This window comes from Andrographis paniculata, unplaced genomic scaffold (assembly GCF_009805555.1).
Source record: "Andrographis paniculata isolate CXL003 unplaced genomic scaffold, ASM980555v1 Contig76END, whole genome shotgun sequence".
Taxonomy (NCBI): Eukaryota; Viridiplantae; Streptophyta; class Magnoliopsida; order Lamiales; family Acanthaceae; genus Andrographis; species Andrographis paniculata.
The window spans coordinates 888,471-910,429 of NW_026137613.1; the positions used below are offsets into that span (position 1 = coordinate 888,471).

Consider the following 21,959-nt stretch of genomic DNA (forward strand, 5'->3'; position numbering starts at 1 on the left):
ATATATATTATGAGTTGAATTCAATGATAATATATGTTTTATGGAATATTATTATGCATTGACCATTGTCTATTCATATGATAGTATTTATTTTATATTATCACAAAGTTTGTATTGTTTATTTATATGTTATATGATGTCTGTCAATATTCAAAGTGTTGTCAGCACAATACTTAATAACTTAATTCCGCGCACAAACAACCGCCAAAAAAATGTTACCATGACAAGTCGCATGTATAATGTCTGTCAATATTCAAAGTGTTGTCAGCACAATACTTAATAACTTAATTCCGCGCACAAACAACCGCCAAAAATGTTACCATGACAAGTCGCATGGGACAATTATGAATTTTTCCCTAAAATTCGAATAGGACAACATAATAGGAGACGGATCAGGTGTTGAATCTAGCTCTGAAGCTGATTTTTTGTAACGTTGGATATCCACATAGATCAGAAAAAGGAAGCATTCTTTACTAGCTCTAGCTGAGAACTACACAAGAAAAGGTTTCAAAAAGATCTAATTTCTTCACAAAGCACCACAGTCCCAACAAAAAGGCTAAGAGATTTCGACAACAATCGATCATTACTTCACTCAATAAACAAACATTTATCTCGAAATGCAGTTGGACTAACCATAAAAAGACTGACCTCAATCCACAAGATATAGAATTGTTTATTAGCCACCAAAAGAATGGTTGATCAAACAATCTTATGACGGGGGTGGAATGATTGATGGATTTCCCGGAGTATATCTGAAAAGATAAGAAGAAAAATATTTCATTTTGGTTGTTTTTTCTAATCGAAGATTTATGATAGTAGTGTAGGTGTATTAGCTTGAAGGAAGGGTACCTTAGTGTCAATCCCGGGATTTGAACAAGTGTCTTCGGTATATCACCCGATAGGTTGTTGTTCTGCACAAAGCTGAGCAAAAAAAAAAAAAAATCAAACATATATTCAGTCTTTAAAGTTACAATTCAAGCCAACAGAATGCATATAACACAAACTTGTACATTTAGACAAAACTATGCTTACATCTGTGTTTTCTAAAAAAATATTACATTCAATATCCATTTCTTTCTCAAAATTTTTAAAATCGAAAGACAGTTGTTCACTCCTTATTCTTTATTGTGTTCTGTGTTTTGATGTTATTTCAAATGAAAAATTTGTTGGATGTGATGTTTTAAATAAAAAATTAATATTAGATGCTATGTTTTTTTTGACAAAAATTAGGAAATTGAATATTAGAAGATTATATAAAAATCATAAAAACAGACCAAAATATAAATGAAAACACGACGGAGTTTTCCTATGATGTTTTGTGCGTACATGTATGCATTTTAAATTTTAATGTTTTTGAGATGAAATAGTTATTGAATGCGAATGTTATGTATGGAGAATGTGTATTGAATATAGTGTTTTCGAGGAAAATTGAGATACTTTATATCAAAAGAAAATCAAAGAAAACGAATCCTCAAAATTGCTAAAATTTCGACAAACAATGGGCATTTACACATTAATTTAAGTAAATATAGGTAGATCATGCACATGTTGTAAGTCAAAGGAATTTTGGGATAAGCTATATCAAAAGCTATTCGTAAGTCCATCGTTGAACTCAAACTCAACGACAATAAATAAATAAATGAAACAAGCATATAACTTACATTTCACGTAACTTTGTCAAGTTTCCTAACGACGGAGGAAGTATCCCGTTGATCAAATTATCTTCCAAATGCCTAAAATGAAAATTTTATCATATTGAGGAAAAAAATAAAAAAGCGAAGTAGAAGATTTTAACCAAATGCAAAACCTTGGATCAGTATATCCCTTTTCATCGAACTCAAATGAATCGATATCTAACAAAATCTAAAGATTATTAACTCACAAAATAGCCAATTCCTTCAATGAACTCAGGTCCGGAATTGTCCCATGCAAGGTATTATTTCCGAGCAAGCTGTTAAAATCTAGAAGCAATCAACAAAAGATATATAGATGTAAGTGTAAGTATATCAATCGCAGCTATGTAATAACTCACATAGTAGTCAGTGCTGTCAATTTTGCAATGCTCGGAGAAATTGAGCCTTCAAGACCTATGCTCATGAGGTTTCTGAACAGAACAGAGAGTACGACGAGTTTCCATTAGTTTGAGCATTACGATGTATTAAGTAGTGTGTAAGAATCTTACAGAATAGTTATCCGAATCCGAGGTCCTTGAGAGCAAGTTACTCCAGTCCACAAGTACCGGCTAGGTAAGCATGGATCGCCCTTCCAGTCAATCGGAGGGTTTCTGAAGCTATTTCTCAAACTAACCATGGCAATTGCTGTGAATAAGAAAGCCACAACATTTTGTTTATACTTAGAAATTATATTCATAAGATAAGCTAAGAAAATAAATTAACAAAATATTGTTTATATAGATTGGAGTTTTGAAAAAAAAAAAATAGTAAAATGTTACTAATGTTTTGTGAAAGAAAATTTGTATTTGATATGATGTTCTTGAAAAAGTTACCTTAGATGAATCATACCGAAAGTTTCAAAATTTTCTGTATACATAGCCGCAAAATTCATATGATCTCACACGCCATGATCGGCTGAAGCCCACAAAGATACCTAACACGAAGAACAAAGGCTGTGCGAATTCGAAAAGTTCAACATGCTAATTGATTTCAGAATGAATTCAAATTAGAAAATTTCAAAAAATTCAAAGCTCAATCAACCTTCAAGGCTATAAGCATAAACATATATAAAAAAATGATCATTTTAAAAACACACACGAGCAAATCTGAAAGGAAAAAATAAAATCTATATTGTTATATGTCACACAGCCAAATTATGAGTAGAGCATCGTACCATCGCGCACAAGAGTCCTCTCACCAGCAGGAATCACTTGAAAAACCTCTCCAGCATTTACTAAAGGGCCAGCAGTAGATTGAGGAGCAGGCGACAAGGTTATGTCAGTTGTTCCAGCAAGAGGCCATTCATTCGCAAATATGACGACCCCAGATGGAGTTAGAGTCAGATTATTGTAAAAATCAACCCTGTTTATGGTTATATCGAATGTTCTTGGGCTGCGTGAAATTTGATCATCCGCAAAGTAAAGAGCAATGGAATAGTTATATGGAGGAACGACGACTGGAAGAGGATTTGGAGGCCACATTAGCCTTAGAGGTTCCGGCTGGCTTCTTGCCAATCGTGTTTGGAACACCTTCTGAGGTGGCAGATTCCATATGCCTGAAACAGAGAGGTTTTGTGAACTCAATTGGGGGAATGTGTCTTGTCCAAACGGCTCCCAATAGCGATTGAAACGATCATCAGGGTATCTGTTGAACAAACATACCTTTTCTTAGCTAGACAACGGAAAACTATCAAAACAACATGATCAAGATTGGGCATCAAGTCAGCATGATACTGATTTGACCGGATCAACATATACTATAGGAATGACCAATATATATTTATAATACAACATATATTATATTATAATTCAACATATGTTATCTTATAACACAGAGTATAAATATATGTTGGTCACCCATATAGCATATGCTAACCCAATCAAATTAGCACTATACTGACTTGGCCGGATCATCACAGGATCTGCAGCCATCAAGATTCTTCTTCCATTATTGCATTGATGAGATAATCTTGTGAGAATGCAAAAGCAAGGTTTCTTCGAATTTAAATACAGCAAGTCTATAACATGGGAGAACCACCGAGGATTAATTACTCTTCTTGAAAAATCAAACATGATTTATAATCACCGGAGCAACTTGAAGTCAATACATCCACCAAATATATGTTTATTTTACCAAACAAAAATATGCATTTTTTATCTATAACAACAAACTCTTACACACTACTTAATTTATCCTATTCAATATTCTACTTATTTACAAATACACAACAACCATTACACACTCAATTTCTCAAAATTCTCTCACCTTATTAACTCATTCGTATATTTTTCAAAATACTCATATTTTATGTCACAATCAACTAATATAATACTATATTCATTACTACCAATGTCCAACTCAAATGAACATATATTTTATGAACAGGAAAAGTATAAAATTTACTACTATAACAATTTAATCATTGTACACTAAGAATCAAACAATCCAATAATCCAAATTCCACATGCCAACAATAAACAAGCATGTAATCTTCGAATTTTCAGATGAATACAATACTACTATTTAAACAATAACAAACAATGCACAGACAATTCAATAGAAGTAACGATATGAAAATCCAAAAACACAAAACAAACACGAAAAATTCCCAACCATTCACTCAAATAAGGTTAGCCACAAAACCAATATAACAAAAAGCTAATTATTCACCCAAAAACTACTTCAACACATCAAATAGAAATAAACAAGATCGCAAAGCTCACCGAATCCCCGGCCCATCATGCCCAAAACTATTCCTGGCGATCAAATTCAAAGCATAATGATTGAAATCAGTAGAATTATAAACCTGATCCAACAAAACCACAACTTCAAGGGCAGATATAAAAGGGTCAGAATCAGTGTAAGCATTTGCAGCCAAACACACACTCAAATTCTTCCCCTTTGGCATAAAAATAGCTTCGTAATAACTCGAATTTCCCTTCATATAAGCCTCAGTTGTGTTCACCACACCCCAAAATATCCCATCTATGATCTGATCAAACACTGGAGGATTCAAATTCAAATTCCTATTCCCATTCACATTCACTCCACCATAGTAATAAGTCGTCCTGATCAAGTATTTCTGAGCTCTATTGACAGGAATTTCGTAGCAAAACTTCCTGAAGAGATTTCCCTGCAGAGGAAATGTACGGACAGTAGAGAGAATTTGGGACTGCCCTCGCGCCGTAATCGTCTTGGAAGTGCCGGTGGATATGTAGCCAGTGTCTGGCAGCCATTCCTGGCCGTTGATTGAGGAACGGAAGTTGGATCCACAGTCTATAAGCACGCCTGCCAATTTAAATCAGGGAATAATTTGGGGGTAAATTAAGAAACCCTAGACCCAAATAATATCGAAATCGATAGAACTGCTGAAATTTTGCAGAGCGAGTGTAGAAGTAAAACACAGAATCAGATATCATATGATGTACCCCTTCCGTTACTGTTCTTCCCTTTTTTTTAAAAAAAATAAATAAATTAAAACTACCTCTGACTGGTTGGGAAAGGGAATGCAGGAGCAGGAGCAGGAGCATGTAGGAGATGAAGAGGTCGATCATGGTGAACGGGTAGACATGAGGAGGGAAGGAGAGGCGGAGAAATTAAAGTACACATTTGCAATTAAACGAGGGAGGACGATGAATGGGTCAGGTCAGGCGTCGGCAGAATACTGCAACTGTAACTGCAATCGAACTGGGGAAGAAGACGAAGGGAAGAGGGTGAAGCATTTGATCAACGCGGGAAAGAAGCATCGCCAAAGTCAAAAGCATTTCTTGACGGGTTCCTAAGGTTGTGTCAATCGGAACCGTTCATTTATGTGGGGCCCGTTCTTTGAATGGAGTAGATTAATTGGAGAAGTATAGTTTGCCATAGCTGGGACTTGTTGTACTGTATAAGAATGATATATTTGTATTTCTTTTATAGTGTAGAATTTTTCTAACCTTTATTTCATCAGTGTAATATGAGTAAACTTTGGCGCGTGTTTGTTCGGGATTGAATTTTAAATTTACTGTTCTCTCTTTATTTTTATCATATAAACATTAAATTAAAATTTTTATTTTTTTATTTTTTATATTATACTAAAATTCAATTTTACATTCAATACATCAGTATAACACCTATTTATATCAAGCCGTATAATTATTTAAATTTAAAATTTTTACTATTTAAATCTCAATTCAAAATTCAAACCCCCAAACAAACACATCCCATGTGTGATACGTGGATCTCAAGGCGTCAAAATTTAAATTTATAACTCTACGATTTTAAATTTATTCCATATAAAACTATCTTTTACACGACAAAAATGATAACTTTGTTACCAAGACATCTCGTCGGAGATCCAACACACCCCAAATCTCATGCTAATTTTTAGTAGTTGCTTTTTTATTTTTTAATTATTTTAATTATTATTTTAGCTTTTTTCTTTTAACCTTTTTTTAAAATCAATGTGAATTATAAATATAAAAAATCAGTTTAAAAATAATAAATAAAATAAAATATTAGTAAAAAATAGAACTATGATTAAAATAAAAATATTGTAACAAAAATATTTTTTAAATTAAAATTATAAATAGAATTTATGAATTAAAAATAAATTTAAGGAGAAAGCTCATGATACATTAAAAAAAATAGTATATTTATAACGGAATTTCGTCCCTGAAGATCACGTAGCTAACATAATTTTATCATTAATTTCGTCTCTAATATAATTAGTAACGAAAAAAAATAGATTTAAAAACAAAAAAAAATCTCGTTATAAAAATGATTCCGTCTCGTAGTGATAGGATACCGAATGGGCGGAAGAATTAATGAACTTTCAAAACTACTCCTTATTAGCATTCATTCGATGTTGATTTCAATGCAAGATAATGATAATTGTCCGTGTTGAAATGTAATTGATGCTTCCGTTCATTCCAAGGGTGTGTTTGTTTGGCATTTGGATTTTGAGTTAAAATTTGAAATAGTAAAAATTTTGAATTTGAATAATTGTATGATGTGATATAAATACATGTTGATATGATGTTTTGAATGTAAAATTTATTTTTAGTATAATATAAAAAAATAAAAAATATATGTTTGATTTGATATTTATGAGAGAAAAAATGGAATGTATAGTATATTTAGGGTGTGTTCGTTTGTAGGTTTTTAACAAAATCCTACTATTCATCCAAAATTTTCCCCTCAAAAAATCAAATCAAACACCTATTTTTCATTTTTTATATTATTACAAAAATCAATTTTACATTCAGAATATCGTATCATCACCTATTTATATCACATCATATAACTATTTAAATTCAAAATTTTTACTATTCAAATCTCAACTCAAAATCCAAACCTCCAAACAAACACACCCTTCAAATAAATCAAATACCCAAACAAATAAACCCTAAATGGCTTGAGACAACTCAACATTTTAGACTACAATTTTAGTTTGAATTTGATATTAAAATAATATTTAATAGTAACATATTTTATTAGAAAAAAATATATATATTTTTAAAAAATTAAATTCAAATAATAAAAACTTGAGATTTAAAATTAAAAAAAAAAATTCTTTGACGCACAAATTAAATATTAATAATAATAAAATCATACAGCAAATACTTACTGTTTAATCCAGATTTATTTTGTTGAATTTTTAAAATATAGTCATTTCATATTTTTAAAAATCATTTTAAAATTTAATAAAAACCAATTAAATCTTTAAATTAATAGGCTGGGCTCATCAACGCTATTTTTTAGTTACGATTTTTACAAATAATAATAAATAATATAAAATATTTTTTTATAAAAATAAAAGAAATTTGAAAAATAAAAAAATTAAATTATTTATTAAAAAATTAAAATATAATAATATATTTTAAATAATTACGAATAACACCAAAAAATCAGTTTAGGGTGTGTTTGTTCGGGGTTTGGATTTTGAGTTAGGATTTGAATAGTAAAAATTTTGAATTTGAATAATTGTATGATGTGATATAAATAGGTATTGATGTAATGTTTTGAATGTAAAATTAATTTTTAGTATAATATAAAAAATGAAAAATAGGTGTTTGATTTGATGCTTTTGGGAAAAAAAAATTGAATGAACGGTAGAATTCTACAAACGAACACACCCTAAATGTAAAAGCGCTCGGTGGGTGAAAGGAGCCATAGACTATATCACAACCCTAATTAACCCTGTAGCCTTTGCATCGCTTCAATCCATTTCCCCTCCAGCGCAGCCATGGATTCCTTTGCCCTCTCTCCCTAACCCTAAATCTCTATCTCCACTGCTATCTAATCTCTCGCACTAAAGTCCATTTCTCATTTTGCCCAAAATTTACCAAACTCGAAATCGATTTTGGAAGAGCGCATAAGCCTGCCTGCAACATCAACTCAGATCTGAGGGTACAGTTTCGTCATCCATGGACGAATTAAAGTCTATAGCTTCATCCGCTGCGACAACGGGGATGCATGATTCATTTCGGTTTAGTTTGGGATTGGGCGGAATCGGGAAATTTGGTAAGCCTCGATCTATCTTTTTAACTCTTATCTAGATCCAAAAATTTTAGTACTTTTTAGTACATGTTCATCCCTAATTGTTAATGCTCCATATTTATTTACAATAATTTTACCCTAACTTCAGTATTTTTTCGCCATTATTGAACAACATTTTATTTTTTATCAGAATTGTAGATCTGTTGTTTGTTGGTTGATTTACATTGTCTAAGGGAGATTTTCTTTATGGAATGTTAATTTTTGTTGTTAAATGAAAGTAGACAGTATGAAATGCGCTTCAATTCTTTTTGCCTTTGGATTCCCATCAGACTAAATATAAAGATTTGATAATTCCTAAATGCTCAATTAGTTGCAAGAATTGATTATCTTTTATTTTTATTGTTCGAAGCTATAGTTCAATCGAGAATCTTGCTTTTGTTTGGCTGATTTCAATGGTTTCTTACTATTTGAACTTATGTGAGGATCCCGAATCATTAATTCAGTGTGCCGAAAAATAATTTGACAATTTTTTTACCCCGATTCGATGCCCTATATGTTATTTGTGGTCACTTATTAAGAAATGGTAGCCTTTCATTTCGCCCTTTATTGCATATGTAAAGATCCCTGATTTAAAATGTCAATAGGAAAATTTTTTAGTATGTTTGTGATTTTCATATGGAAGCTATAAAAATTATTACTTTTATTTTGCTTTTGCTCTTCGCCATGAGGAGGAGTATGCTTTTTATCGTAATTCATCAGCTAGCTCCAATCTTTGAAAATTTGAATTTCTAGACAAAGCATAAATATATACACATTTCACTATTTGTTTATTTGTTTCATTTTTTTCAAGTATTTTTTTTTTTTATCAAGCCTTGTAATTATTAAAATTCATAGACTATTGTTGAAATTTACGATAATTGTTATAAAAATGCAGATGGTATTGTTGGACGCTCTTCTTGGACAGAAAAAAGCTAGGCGCAAGTCTGGCTTTGTTTTTGGCCTTCAGCCATTGAACAGGTGAATCTTCTAAATTTGTAAACATATGTCAAATTACTTTGCTGTCAAACTTTATTGCAGTCTATATAAAAAAAATAAAATAAGGTAATCTCTAATCTACAAATGTATTTACGTAGTTTTAATTCTAGAAATATAGGTTGTGTTTTTTTACACTCCAAACTTCAATTATCTACTATTTGTATTCTGTATTTTTGTTTGAAAAAAATATATTTTTTTCTCTCACAATTGATAAAACATCTCATCATACTTTATTTTAATATCAAATCTAAACCTACAATTTTCAAACTTGATAAAATGAAACATACCCATGGTTACAATATATTTTTTTAAATCATTATTTTATTTCTAATAAAAAAAATATTTTTTAAATATTTTATTTTATAAAAGTGGTTGTTTATGATAGGCAGTGACTCTATATACATTGCGGATCGTGGTAGGCGATGACTCATAGCTCATGTGATAAATTGTGGATCGTGGTAGGTGGATTATGGTAGATAGTGGTTTGTAGCTCGTGACAGGTTGTGGATCGTGTTGGGTGGTTTTAAAAATCAGTTGCTTGTTAGAGAAATTTTTTGAAATTTTCAAGAATCAATTAGGATTACCGATCATCTTGAATTTTGGACACAAATTGGGTTTTGAACTTTGTGGATTGTAGTAGGTGGTGGCTCATAGTTTGTGATGGGTTGTGGGTTGTAGTAGGTGGATCATGGTAGACGGTAGCTTGAAATTCATGATAAATTGTGGATCTGGTTCATGGGTCCCGGGCACCGCGGGGGGTCCGGCGCGTGGTGTCTAAATAAAGTCAGACAATTTTGTATGTGTAAAGAAAGATGAAAATTTGGGATGATATGTCAGTTAATTATAATTTATATTTTATTATTTAATGCGAGTTAAATGTTTGAGTAACAATAAGACAATTTTAAATGTTTGCAGGAAGGGGTATTAGTTTTGAAACTCCATGTCATAACATATACACAAGATTGATGAAATCGTGTACTCTAGTAGCAATGAAACTATAAAAAATTGTATTAAATAAAAATAATTATTATATAATATAAATAATTATATATTAAAAATAAGATAATTATTATAAAAATTTTAAATATAATTAAAATATGAGTAATTTTTACTTTATTGTCTAATTCTAAATTCAATTTTTGTATTTACTTTTTATACACTAAGTTCTTATTTATTCTCAATTATTATTAATTTATTCTTCTTTACTCCATATAAACTTGAAATTCCTAAAATACTTTTATTTATTTTGTTTTATTAACTTCAATTTTTTTTTTTTTTTCATATCTTCACAAAGTTTTTAATTTTTATTCATATAATATCACTTTTTTACCATTAACATAAATAAATAAGTGGATAGATAAAAAATATAAAAAGTAAATAATTATAAAAGAAATACTATATTTGCAACTCTTAAATAATAATACAAAATATTTATAAAAAAATATTAATTTTGATCGAATAAAAAATAAATCACATATGTATTTAAATGTTTGCAACAATTAAATCTTAATACAAAATATTTATAAAGAATATTAATCTTCGATTTAATAAATTATAAATAAGTGAATGTATATATACTTCGAACATTCTATACCGCTAGCTCGCAGTCATTTTGAAAAAAAAAAATTAAATTAATAATTATTTACATAAATTAAGGGTTTTTGTTACACTAGGTATATATAATAATAAATAAAATATTACTTTGAGGGCAAAATTGGAAGTTTATTGGTAAAAATATGTAAAATTGTAAATTGGGAATTGTGGGGAAGAAATAAGAAGTTACAAGGAATATAAACAGGACTCACAAGGAAAGTAATTTGCGAATCAAGGATTTTAGTAGAATTAACAGTTAAATATACTCCTCTGTCCATAAAAAATGTCTTGTTAGGAGTTGACACGAGAACGAAGGAATAATAGTATTTAATTGAAAGTAATTTATAAAGTAAAATATAAAAGATTAAATTACCGTTGTTTTTTAAAAAATTTAAAAAGTAGATTAGAGTAATAATTTATGAGTAGTTGGAGAAAAGTAAGAATAATTTTGTGTAAAGTGGGGACCACGTTCACTAATACGGAAACAAACAATTGTTTTGAAACGAACGAAAATAAAAAAATAAAACAACTCTTTTGGGACCAAAATAGTATGATTTTTCTAAAACGTACTCATTCTGTCCGGCTATAAAGTATACATATTTCTATTTTAGGACGTCCAATTACAAAGTAAACATTTCATTAAATACCTCATTTTTTTCCATAAATACCCTTACTTTACATCACATCATTACTTTTACACCAAAAAGCAAAGGCAAAAAATGTCATTTTACTACTTTTAACTACCCACTATAATTAAAATATTATTATTTTTTAAACATCGCGCCAAAAGTAAATGTTTACTTTGTGTGTGGACGGAGAGAGTAATAAATTATGTAGAATATACGAAAATAAAAATACTCCATTGCCTTACTTCTCATGTCCACATTTCCATTTCTATCCGTCCCACTTATTTTGTCACTTTCTTTTTTTGGAAAAGAATTATGGGAGACTTGGACTAAAATCTCTATCAGTTTAATTTACTTGCAATTCAGTCCCCATTGTAAATTAATTGATCTGCAACCCTACTTTATTGATTAGATATGTTATAACTCCCTTTTTGTATTTTCCACTCAATCACAGTTGTATATACAACATGTACTTACGATTGTTTAATAAATACTTCCAATTTTATAATATATACATACATTACCTCCCGCTCTACCCCCAGTATACGATTAGATAATTCCATTTAAATACTGCGAACCTTATTTTGTGATTTTTTTCAAAAAAAAAAAATCACAAAAAATACGTACGATTTAAGAGCTGAAACCTTCCCTAACTTCCCCCACTCTCCGTCCAAGCCCTAGTTCTTCGAGAAGCAAATCGACCATCGCGAACTCGACGATCAAGCAGTAACACATTCGTTGAGCGAAATGGTGAGGAAAACAGCCACTACAAAAAACTAGTATATTTGTAACGGAATTCCGTTCCTAAAGTTCACGTAGCTAACGTAATTTCATCTCAAATTCCGTCTCTAATATCATTAGTAACGGAAAAAATGGATTTAACAACGAGAAAATCTTGTTACAAAATTGATATTTTTTTGTAGTGAGCGAACCCGCCGTGATCCCCCACGAGGAGTTCGAAGAAATAAGTTTATGGTTGAAACCCTTTTCGTTTTATGATTTTGTTGACAATCGAATTTTATACCGTAGTTTATTCGATTGTTTGGGGTAGAAGCTTTGGTCCCGTGTTTGTATGCCTCGGTTCGGTGATGAGGTGCCCTTGGTGTTCGGTGTTGTGTTTGTTCAACGAGTTTGAAATTGTTCAAATTTTTGGCCAGGAAACCCGGTTTGGCGTTCTATTTATGCACCGATTTTGGGTGATTATATTTGTTTTACCTTTGATTTTGTTAATTTTGGAGATGTATATTTGTTAGTTACTCGAAGTTGCATATTTTAAGTTTTTTGGTGGATTGTTCGGTAATTAGTCATATTTGTGGGTTGACAAATATGGTATTATTAGGTACCAGGAGTTTCATTTGTTTGGTCTAATTTGCTAAGTAATATACCTGTATAGAACTATTGTATACTCGGAATGCGTTTTTACTCCTGATAAATTGTGAAAAACTTTTAACTAAATTAGATATTTTGATAAAGTGGACTTATGGTTTTTACTTACAGGCCAGGGAAAAAGCACAAATTAGTAATTAACTGATTTGCATTACCATTTTTTCATAATGAGGTGGGGAAACTGAAGCAACACATGATGGACGAACACATCACAACCATAAAAATGATCCCGTTCGGGCATTTTTTAGATTGCCTGAAAATGAAGTTTCTGTGGCACCGACTTGTTGCCCTCGTCAATAGCTTTAGTTCAGAATCTATGTCCTTCAAGATTGGAAGTGACATTGAGCTTCCCTTTGAAGTTGAGGAATATTCTGTAGTCTTAGGACTACATGCGAAAGGAGTCTACGTGACCGAACACACATCGGTCGAAAGCGAATGGTTTGTTCGGATTTTTGGGAGCAAGCCGCGTTCTGTAACCCGCGGTTAGGTGTTGCAGAAGCTGCGTGAGGCTCTGTTGCAGGGGCTGGAGCCTCTTTCTGTTGCGGACATTGCCCGTCTCTTTATTTTGCTTGTTTTTGTAAATATTTTATTTTGTTCTGCGAATTATTTTGTACCCCTTTTTTTGTTACCGTTGGTGGAAAACCTGACTGCGATTGGTGACTATGCGTGGGGACCCGCAAGTCACCGTTATCTGTTGAAGTCTATAAGCGACTTCAAGTCCGGGAAAGAATATTTGACAGGCTGCACCGCCGGTTTGTTTGTAAGCAATGTAATATCGGATTTGTTAATTTTTTCTACTTATTTTGGCATATTGCACAATATATATTATTGTTGGCAGTAATGTCTATTACAATATGTGCAGGCTTGGTTCAATGAGAGGGTTCCAACTTTGGACAAGGCACGGTGCCTTCCGAAGGTACCGCATCTCTTTCGGTAGCTGAATAGCCTCGGTCCAATGTCCAGGGTTCATGCAGTTGGTGAATTGACATCCCTAAAGCGGTCAGATATTCAGGAATTCTATCGGATAGGCACGGAAGAAAAGTTTGTTCGTGCAATTTGCCATGCTTAAGAGGTAAATGCATTATTTAATGTTGCTACCATTGTAAATTGATAAAATAATTTCTTATATGACATTATTAACATATGTTGCAGGAAGCAGCTCAGCAAATTGCGGCATTGAAGGTGGAGCTGCGGAAGAAAGACGCTGCAATTGCCAAACTTGCTCATAAATTGCAAAGAGCTAGAGCTGGTGTTGTCGATGACGACAGTGAAGGTGAGTACGAAGATGAGAGCGATGGCGAGGAGGAGACAGCAGACCGGATGGCTGTGGAGTCAGAGAGGAAACAACTGCACGGGGATGAGGAAGATCAGACCGAAGAGGACTCGGAGGAAGAGAAGCAGGCCGACAGGGAGGAGAAACAGGGTCAGGAGGAGTGGAAGCAAACTAAGGAGGAGAGTCAGGGTCAGGAGGAGGAGGAGAAACAAACTGAGGAGGAGGAGAGTCAGACTGAGAAGGATCCCGACGAGGCAGCGGAAGAGCGAACGAATACCGAGCGACGAAGCAAAAAAAAATGGACATCCTTTTGGCCGAAGTTGATCCGATAAACGAGTCAGATGACGAAGGGGTTGATGGCCTGCAAAAGTTTAACCAACTGATGGCCATTGTTCCTTATATTGCACCGATAGATGTCAAGGTAAGCTAATTAATATAGTAAGTACAATTTGTAAGTCGTAGTTGTCTATCTGTTGAATGATTGTTTGCTTTGTTGAAATTGTAGCAGGCCAATGAGTCCGACCGTGAGACTTGTAGCAGGGCCGCAGATTCATCGATCGTACGTGGTGTAATGGCACGTAAGGATCGGAAGAGAAAGAAGAAGCCTGAATTTGTGACACTTGTGTCGACACCGCGAATTAAGAAAGCCAGAAAATCATGGAGGGCGAAAGGAAAGTTAGCGGCCGACGTCAATAATGAGCAGGTACGTAGTTTGATACAAATATCAGTCGTCTGGCTTGAAATACTTCGGATAGATTCTTAAATACCCAGTGTTTCTGAGTCAATACCTGTACAATAAATACAGATACATACGGAAACATGATTATCTTCATTGTTGGTTTAGGAACTATTTGTTGTCGGCGACGATGGAGACTTGGATGCTACGGTTGTAGCATACTCTGGAGCACAAAAATGGGAGGGATATCGCAATAACGACAGCTATTGTGGAAAGGGTACCTTATCTGAGGATGAGACGAACACCATTGAATAATTTCTCGCGTCATTCGCCGTCCGGTATTGCTATTCACTATTAAGGCTTTATATATTTTTCTCAATTGATGTTTTTATCCGTTTGCGACTATCATCTTGTAGGGACACTGTATGGCAGCAGGGCGTGGTGTCTGTCTCGTCTGATGCCGTTTTAGAACTACTGTTTGACGAAGCTGTGAAAGGCGAAGTCATCGACGCGTACCTACATCATCTATGCAGCAATGAATATCAGCTCCAACACAATCCGCAGGTGCGGTGTGGTTGTGTGCCATGGTTCGTAGCTGTGAGTATCCTATTTGAAATTTATACGGTTAGTATTACAAATCACACTGTTATTATTGCGTTGGTTGCTGTGTTTGATTTTCAGAAAGCCGTGAACGACGCGCTATCACGACCAAACAGGGGAGCGAAAAAGCCGATCATCAATAGGGGTAATGTGCTCGCGTTTTCCAACTCGCTACAAGTGACCGTAGGCCAAGAGATCGTCGGAATCATGGACAAAATCCGGTCTGGGTGCCGGTACATATTTCTACCCGTACACACCCGGTTCCACTGGCATCTCTGCATATTGGATACCGTCAAACGCGTTGTGTTGGAATGTAACTCAATGCGCAACCCCTTCGGCCAGGGGAATGCAAAGAAATTGGTACGTTTGTCGAATGATCATAATTAATTGCCTATGGGTAGGCTGAATTCCTTAACGAAAGAGTAACGTTATTTGTGCAGACGCGATTTTTATCGTTGTACATGAACGCGTCACGACTATGGCCTATGGTCAGCGACACGCCCGAGTACATTAGATGCCGACACCAGGGTGAAACGCTGGCCTGTGGACCTTTAGTCTGCATGTTCGCAGAGTGTTATGCGCGGGCAGGTCCAGATGTCAATGTCGTGGGCGTCCTCGGCGAGGACTTCGGTGATGTCAAGAGCTACCGATACATGATTGCGGCGAGGATATTGAAAGGTCCCCCCTCTGAAACGTAGACCCCGATGGAACAATATCCAACCCCTGATGGAATTGGTAAATGTCTTTTATGTGGATTGATTTGTCATCTTCATTATATACCTGCGTTGTGTGGTGATACCCGTTGATAGCTTTTATGTGCCTACGTTAAACTAGTATGTACTTCCATTTATATATTACATGCTCAAGTCACTTGCGTTTGTGGGACCGGCCATTTCTTTTGCACTGATCACTGAAATAGCGTTCACTTTGAATTAGTTCAACCGTGTCGTCGTTTCTCATGAAACCCTACTGGACGCCATGTTTTAATCGACCGGTGAAACTGCAAGGGCTTACCCGTTAATTTAAAACAAACACTACTAAAACAACATGATAATATTACAACAAATTATTTGTGCGGGACATGGGTATCTAGTAATTGCGTGTGGGCCAACGTCTAGATTACAATCAACTATTTCCTGCGAAATGCTAAGAAACACGTGGTTACAGATAAGTGCTACTATACCTACAACTAGGATACTTACAACTACAACACAGATACCCGCGTACGCAATCTGTGTACCTCGTTCAGCGAGTCCGGTACTCGGCTCAGATGCATAAGTAACGGAGTCATTAATACAAATACCCTATAGTATCTATTATATACCTACAGAAATAGACTTTATACTTCCGTTACCATTTCAAATGCTCTGGTATCCTGCGGGTGGGGACTCGGCCTTTTCTCTTAAAATATTCACGAAATGATGGTAAGAGTGTATTGGTTTAACCATGGTAGTGTTTCTCGTCAACCCTATAATCTTGAATGGCGTGTTTTAGGCCACGGTTAAAACTTACATCGCTTACCCGTTAATTGAATTAGAACACAATAGAATAGACACGATAATATAACCACAATATAGTTGTGTGGCATGTGGAAGTCTGGTACTTAGCTGTGTGCTGAATTTTAATCAATACTACGCCTCCAAGTTATTACACGGTAATACAATTTAAATACCGTAGAAACAAAATGAGATATGGTTTGTACTCGGACCGCAACCCTATATGTTGGAATCATTAATGCATATACCCTCCGTAAGCTACTGCATACTTACAACAACCGTGACATTATACTTCAGTTGCAATTATGTATGCCCTGGTTACCTGTGGCTGGGGAAACAATCTTTTTTTACTTCAAATAGCATGTATTTACTACTGATGGTTAAAGAATGCATCAACAAATACTTAAGTTGTATGACATATGCAGTTGGTTAGTATGACGAGTTTAATACAACTATAACTCCTAGTAATAACCAAAAAATAGGATAGCATGTACCTTCAAAACAATTAGATATTATATTAACCATCCGTTCCTACAGAGCTACATCATCAAATGCCTCAGTACATGAAAAATATACCTGCAGAATATAACTATGAACCTCCACAACTTCATCATATACCTGCGTGAAAGGGGTACATACCACTTACTACTGCAAATAAGTCGGTGGATTCAACCGGTTACATCCTAGAGACACAAAAAAGCAATTACAATATAGCTATTGAATCCATACCTTCTGTCTTAATATATACTCTTGGAAGCCAAAAAGATGTACAATGAAAAAAAGGTTCGCTAATCTATTTGTTGCTTGCAACTTCTTCTATTATGTCCAAGACACCCACAACGACCACATTATCGTGGATTCTTTACCTGTTGGGACTCGAGCCTTCGCTTCTTTGGCCGGCCTGATTGGACAGATTACGGAAAAGGGTGAATTTGGTCCGCCTGAATTTCAACAATCACGTCCATATCATGCGTCGGTACGGGATTTATTGGTTCCTGGTACGTTTTTCTGTAGCATTCAATGCTATAGTAAAGATCGCATAAATCATAAATTGACATACTGCATTTTTCAATGCAAGCGCAGGCATGCTTGCAGGGCAATATAAACATTTTCCATTCTCGACAAGAGCATTTGTGTGCCTCCAAATCGACTGCGTATCTTTTATTACAATCGGTTACCTCGAATACAGTTCTAGAGGATGAACTGCACTGTAGCCGTCGAGACGCCATGTACAACAGTGCCAACTTGCTCTCCTGTTTTGGACAAAGCCTTCCGTGCATTATCTCCGAATTTTCGCGGCGTTCATTCATCTTTACCATCACTTGCCTTCTAATGGCATCCAACATCCCAACGAATGGCATTGACCTCGCGGATCTCACCCAACTATTCCATGACTCAGCAATGTTATTATTTATTATTCCCCGACAAGTGCCTTTGAATAGTGAATTTGCCCAACATTCTGGGTGTGATTGGGTAATGAAGTCCCGGGCCAATGGCATTGATTCGACCACAGAACTAATGTGGTTTTCAAAATCTCTCCTCAACGGAGCATAGGCGGCCTTGTTGAAGACAGCGGTCCATCGTTTCTTATTATGCATTGGGTATCTCCGCATAACCTAAAAAAAGAAGACATTGTTTGGCTGATCATAACCAGTGATGTTCATTACAAATTAATATTGACATACATATACCTAGGTACGGAAGTTGTCCACTAAGTGTCGAAGACAGTACGCATGATGTGCTCCAGAAAAGAAGCATGGGATTGACTTTAGTAAACCCGGGTGCCAATCCGAGAAGAATGTGTACTGTTTCCAATCCGTACGTCCCTCACATTCTAAAACAGATCGCAGCTTCCAGCAAAACCACTCCCAATTTTCATTATTTTCCGTAGACACAGCTGCAAGTCAACAAATAAGAATACAAATAACTACAAATGTTTCCAACGTATAACAAATCGCATGGAAAACAGCACACACGAACAGCTATACCCAGCATTTTAACAAAATGACAACCGTAGCTAATATCAAATTACGTACCACAAAATGCTAAAGTAAACATCCCATCATCCCCATCCACTGCAATTGCACTTAGCAGACACCCTTTGTGTTTGTTTTTTATATGCGTCCTATCAAGAAAGAGTAGGGGCCTGCAACCCCTCAAAAAACCCAGCCGGCATGCACCTAAACAAACAAAAAGACGCTGGAAATGTTTGGTTGCCTGCTCAACTTCGCAATCTATAATACTTTCCGGATTTGACTCCCGAAGTGCATGACAGTACCACGGAAATTGTGAGAAACTGTCTCTACCTCCACCATTAATTGCCCTTATGGCATTCTCCTTGCCACGCCATGCTTTATGATATTTCACGTCAATCCTATAATCTGTTTGGATATGCTCCCGGATCTCGGATGCCTTATATGCTGGCATAAAGCGTATCTTATCTTTGTAGACTTCAGAAATCCAATTCGCATCGGTTGTTGGATTATCACTTGATTGCAATAGACTCAGAGTGCATGTGTGATGTAAATTGCACTTACGAATGCTGAATGACGCATCACAAGCATGGAAGGATACATAAATACGCCAACCACAGCCTTTGTCGATGCACACCGCAATAATTTTGCTCGAATCATTCTTTTGGTACTTGAAGTGTTTATGAGTGGCAATAGAATAATTCTTCAATAACTTTCTAAACTCCTGCGGTCCCTTGAATGTCTGACCTTCCCCGACAATGCATCTCTGCATTGCAATCAGACTAGTACTTTCGTCGGGAATAAAGATACCACATGCGCCATCTTCATTCAATCCCGAACATTCGGTCTCACCCTTGCAGTACAAATACAATAATAAGAATGAAAATTCTGTCAGATGTAAGTAGTTCTAATTCTATATAGTAACAGATCTTTTCTTCGTAAATAGAAAAACATGGGTACCCATCTTACTCAACCGAGTATGTCCACGGTGTCTACGGTTACCTACCGTGTCATCCAGGGTATTTAAAGAACAACTGCATCTATTCACCGCAGCAGGCTACGTGATGCAGTAAATGCCACGGGCTACGGAAATTTCAACACATCGATCATGGTACATCTACCTAAACCGGATTGCTAGAGGATATTGACAGTGGCGTGTAAAGAAGGAGTGAAAATCGTTAAATACCTTCAAGACGTTATATCCCCACTACATATCTTTACAATCTCTTCGTGGTTCGTTCTGCACCGCGTTGCTACAAAATCGCGGAGGTGGATACTTACCACCTACAAACAACATCGCAACAATATACCACGGTATTGTTGTATGCCAATATCATGAAAGAATTATTACTAACGTAACCTATAAACAACATGTTTTTAGATGTATTGAACATGACATTATAAGTGCTTACAAACTGTATTCTTACATACTGCATTATAAGTGCTTACAGACTGCATTCTTTCATAAGGCACAATTGTGACTGCATTCTAGAACAAAGTTGAATAAAGACTACTTAATTACAAATGATGAGTAAAGTACCTGCGTCCAACCGTGCTTCGGAGAGGCACGCTCTGGTGCTCGCTTTTACACCGTGCAATCATATCCACAAACATTACCTTTAACAAGATATGCATTTTCCACATATTGGCGAAATCATCGTCACATAATAACGTCAGCTTTTCTGAATAGGTGCAATATATTGGAGTTTCACCGCCTCAACACTCACCTTATTCCATCTTTTCGATAGATTCCGGTAAAGATCCTCGAGCGTGGTGCCCTCTTCTAAACCAATTACATAATGCTCACCTTCATAGGAACATATAATTAATAATTTCAAACTACTTTGCTCCATGTCCATCGGAACCTAACGATCCAACCAGTGGATGTATGAACTATATTAGGTCGTATGGGCGATTAGACAATCTTACACATAATACACTAAAATCATATGTTCTTACGGAATTCTAGTAATGTCTTGATCCTCAATAGCAACAAATTACCCATTTCACAAAATAAATATTACCCCTAAACCCTAAATAGCAACAAAATTTATTATCAAAATCACCCAAAATAATACCCAAACATTTTCTTCCAAATAATAATTTCCCAACTAAGATATCGATACAAAAACACACCCGGTACATCTAATTTCACCGGAAAACAAGAAAGACGGGCGAGGGAACCGGTGACAGCCTTCGGGAGTTCTTCGACCGAATCAACCGACCGCCGACGACAGGGAACCGGAACAGGAGTCGGAGAGTGCCCTAGGGAATTTTTCAATCGAACCAGACAAGAAGCGGCGATGTAAAATCAGACGAACACTTAAGAACCTTACCTGCGCGGGATGTGGCTTTCAAGATCACGGAAGAGGACAACGGATTGAGAAGAATTTTTTGCGCGAAGAGAAACAAAATGAAGAAAAAAACAAGTAGGAAGGAAGAAGAACGAAGAAGGAAAAAGGGGGGAGTGCAGACAAATATTTTATCATTAGTAACTGAATCCCAATTGATAAATGGACAGAGGGATTTATGCTCAATTGTCCGAAAAATTATACACTTTAATTTTATTTTAAAAAATTTAATTTATAATTTTTATAATTTTAGTTATACTAATCATTTATTATACAATAATTATTTTCGCTAATATATTTTTAATTATTTATTAATTATACTCCTTCTAAATTCTCGTGTCCACACTGAAGCGGACAAAATACTAAACATGAGGAAATATAAGGTTCCTAAACTGTTCTCTTTTTTACTTCTTTATTTATTTATTTATTTTCTCTCATATGTAATATGCAAAGTAAAACAAATGCATTCTCCAATTGTTGAAGCACCGTGCCGTTGTACATGTATTATATTGTAATTAATTTTACTAATAATTTTTAATTAATTATTAATTATACCTATTTTGGTGTCTACCGTAACTATGTCATGATATTAAGAATGGAGGAAATATTTTTTTTTTTTTTAGAGAAAGCAATATATATTTTAGGTTAGGAATTTTATTTTTAGCATTGGTCTAATCCAATGGATCCATAGGTAATAAAATTGGCCTACTTTTATTCAGCCACCAAATTGAGTTCAAACCCATACCCATACCCAAGCCCTAACCCTAAGCCCAACTCAATTAGTTAGTTTGTTAGTT

At 34.7% G+C, this 21,959-nt stretch overlaps 2 protein-coding genes and 1 long non-coding RNA gene across 3 annotated transcripts; 2 read left to right on the top strand and 1 right to left on the bottom strand.

The window, feature by feature from the left end:
- Positions 1–297: 297 nt before the first annotated feature.
- On the bottom strand, positions 298–5,349 carry LOC127266571 (probable LRR receptor-like serine/threonine-protein kinase At1g67720). The gene is made up of 9 exons (XM_051296853.1): positions 5,158–5,349; positions 4,397–4,961; positions 2,848–3,317; positions 2,183–2,318; positions 2,033–2,104; positions 1,883–1,951; positions 1,662–1,733; positions 850–921; positions 298–752 (listed from the first exon to the last, which is right to left on the bottom strand). The coding sequence occupies exons 1-9, from the start codon at positions 5,225–5,227 to the stop codon at positions 710–712; spliced, it is 1,569 nt and encodes a 522-aa protein (XP_051152810.1). The 5' UTR covers positions 5,228–5,349; the 3' UTR covers positions 298–709.
- Positions 5,350–7,831: 2,482 nt separating this feature from the next.
- LOC127266519 (uncharacterized) lies at positions 7,832–10,106 on the top strand. The gene is made up of 3 exons (XR_007842152.1): positions 7,832–8,177; positions 9,088–9,170; positions 9,574–10,106. It is a non-coding gene; the product is annotated as an uncharacterized LOC127266519 (long non-coding RNA).
- A 4,342-nt stretch (positions 10,107–14,448) lies between these two features.
- LOC127266485 (uncharacterized) lies at positions 14,449–16,220 on the top strand. The gene is made up of 7 exons (XM_051296743.1): positions 14,449–14,487; positions 14,572–14,769; positions 14,911–14,952; positions 15,006–15,019; positions 15,159–15,339; positions 15,424–15,702; positions 15,783–16,220. The coding sequence occupies exons 1-7, from the start codon at positions 14,449–14,451 to the stop codon at positions 16,038–16,040; spliced, it is 1,011 nt and encodes a 336-aa protein (XP_051152700.1). The 3' UTR covers positions 16,041–16,220.
- The last annotated feature ends 5,739 nt before the right edge of the window (positions 16,221–21,959 follow it).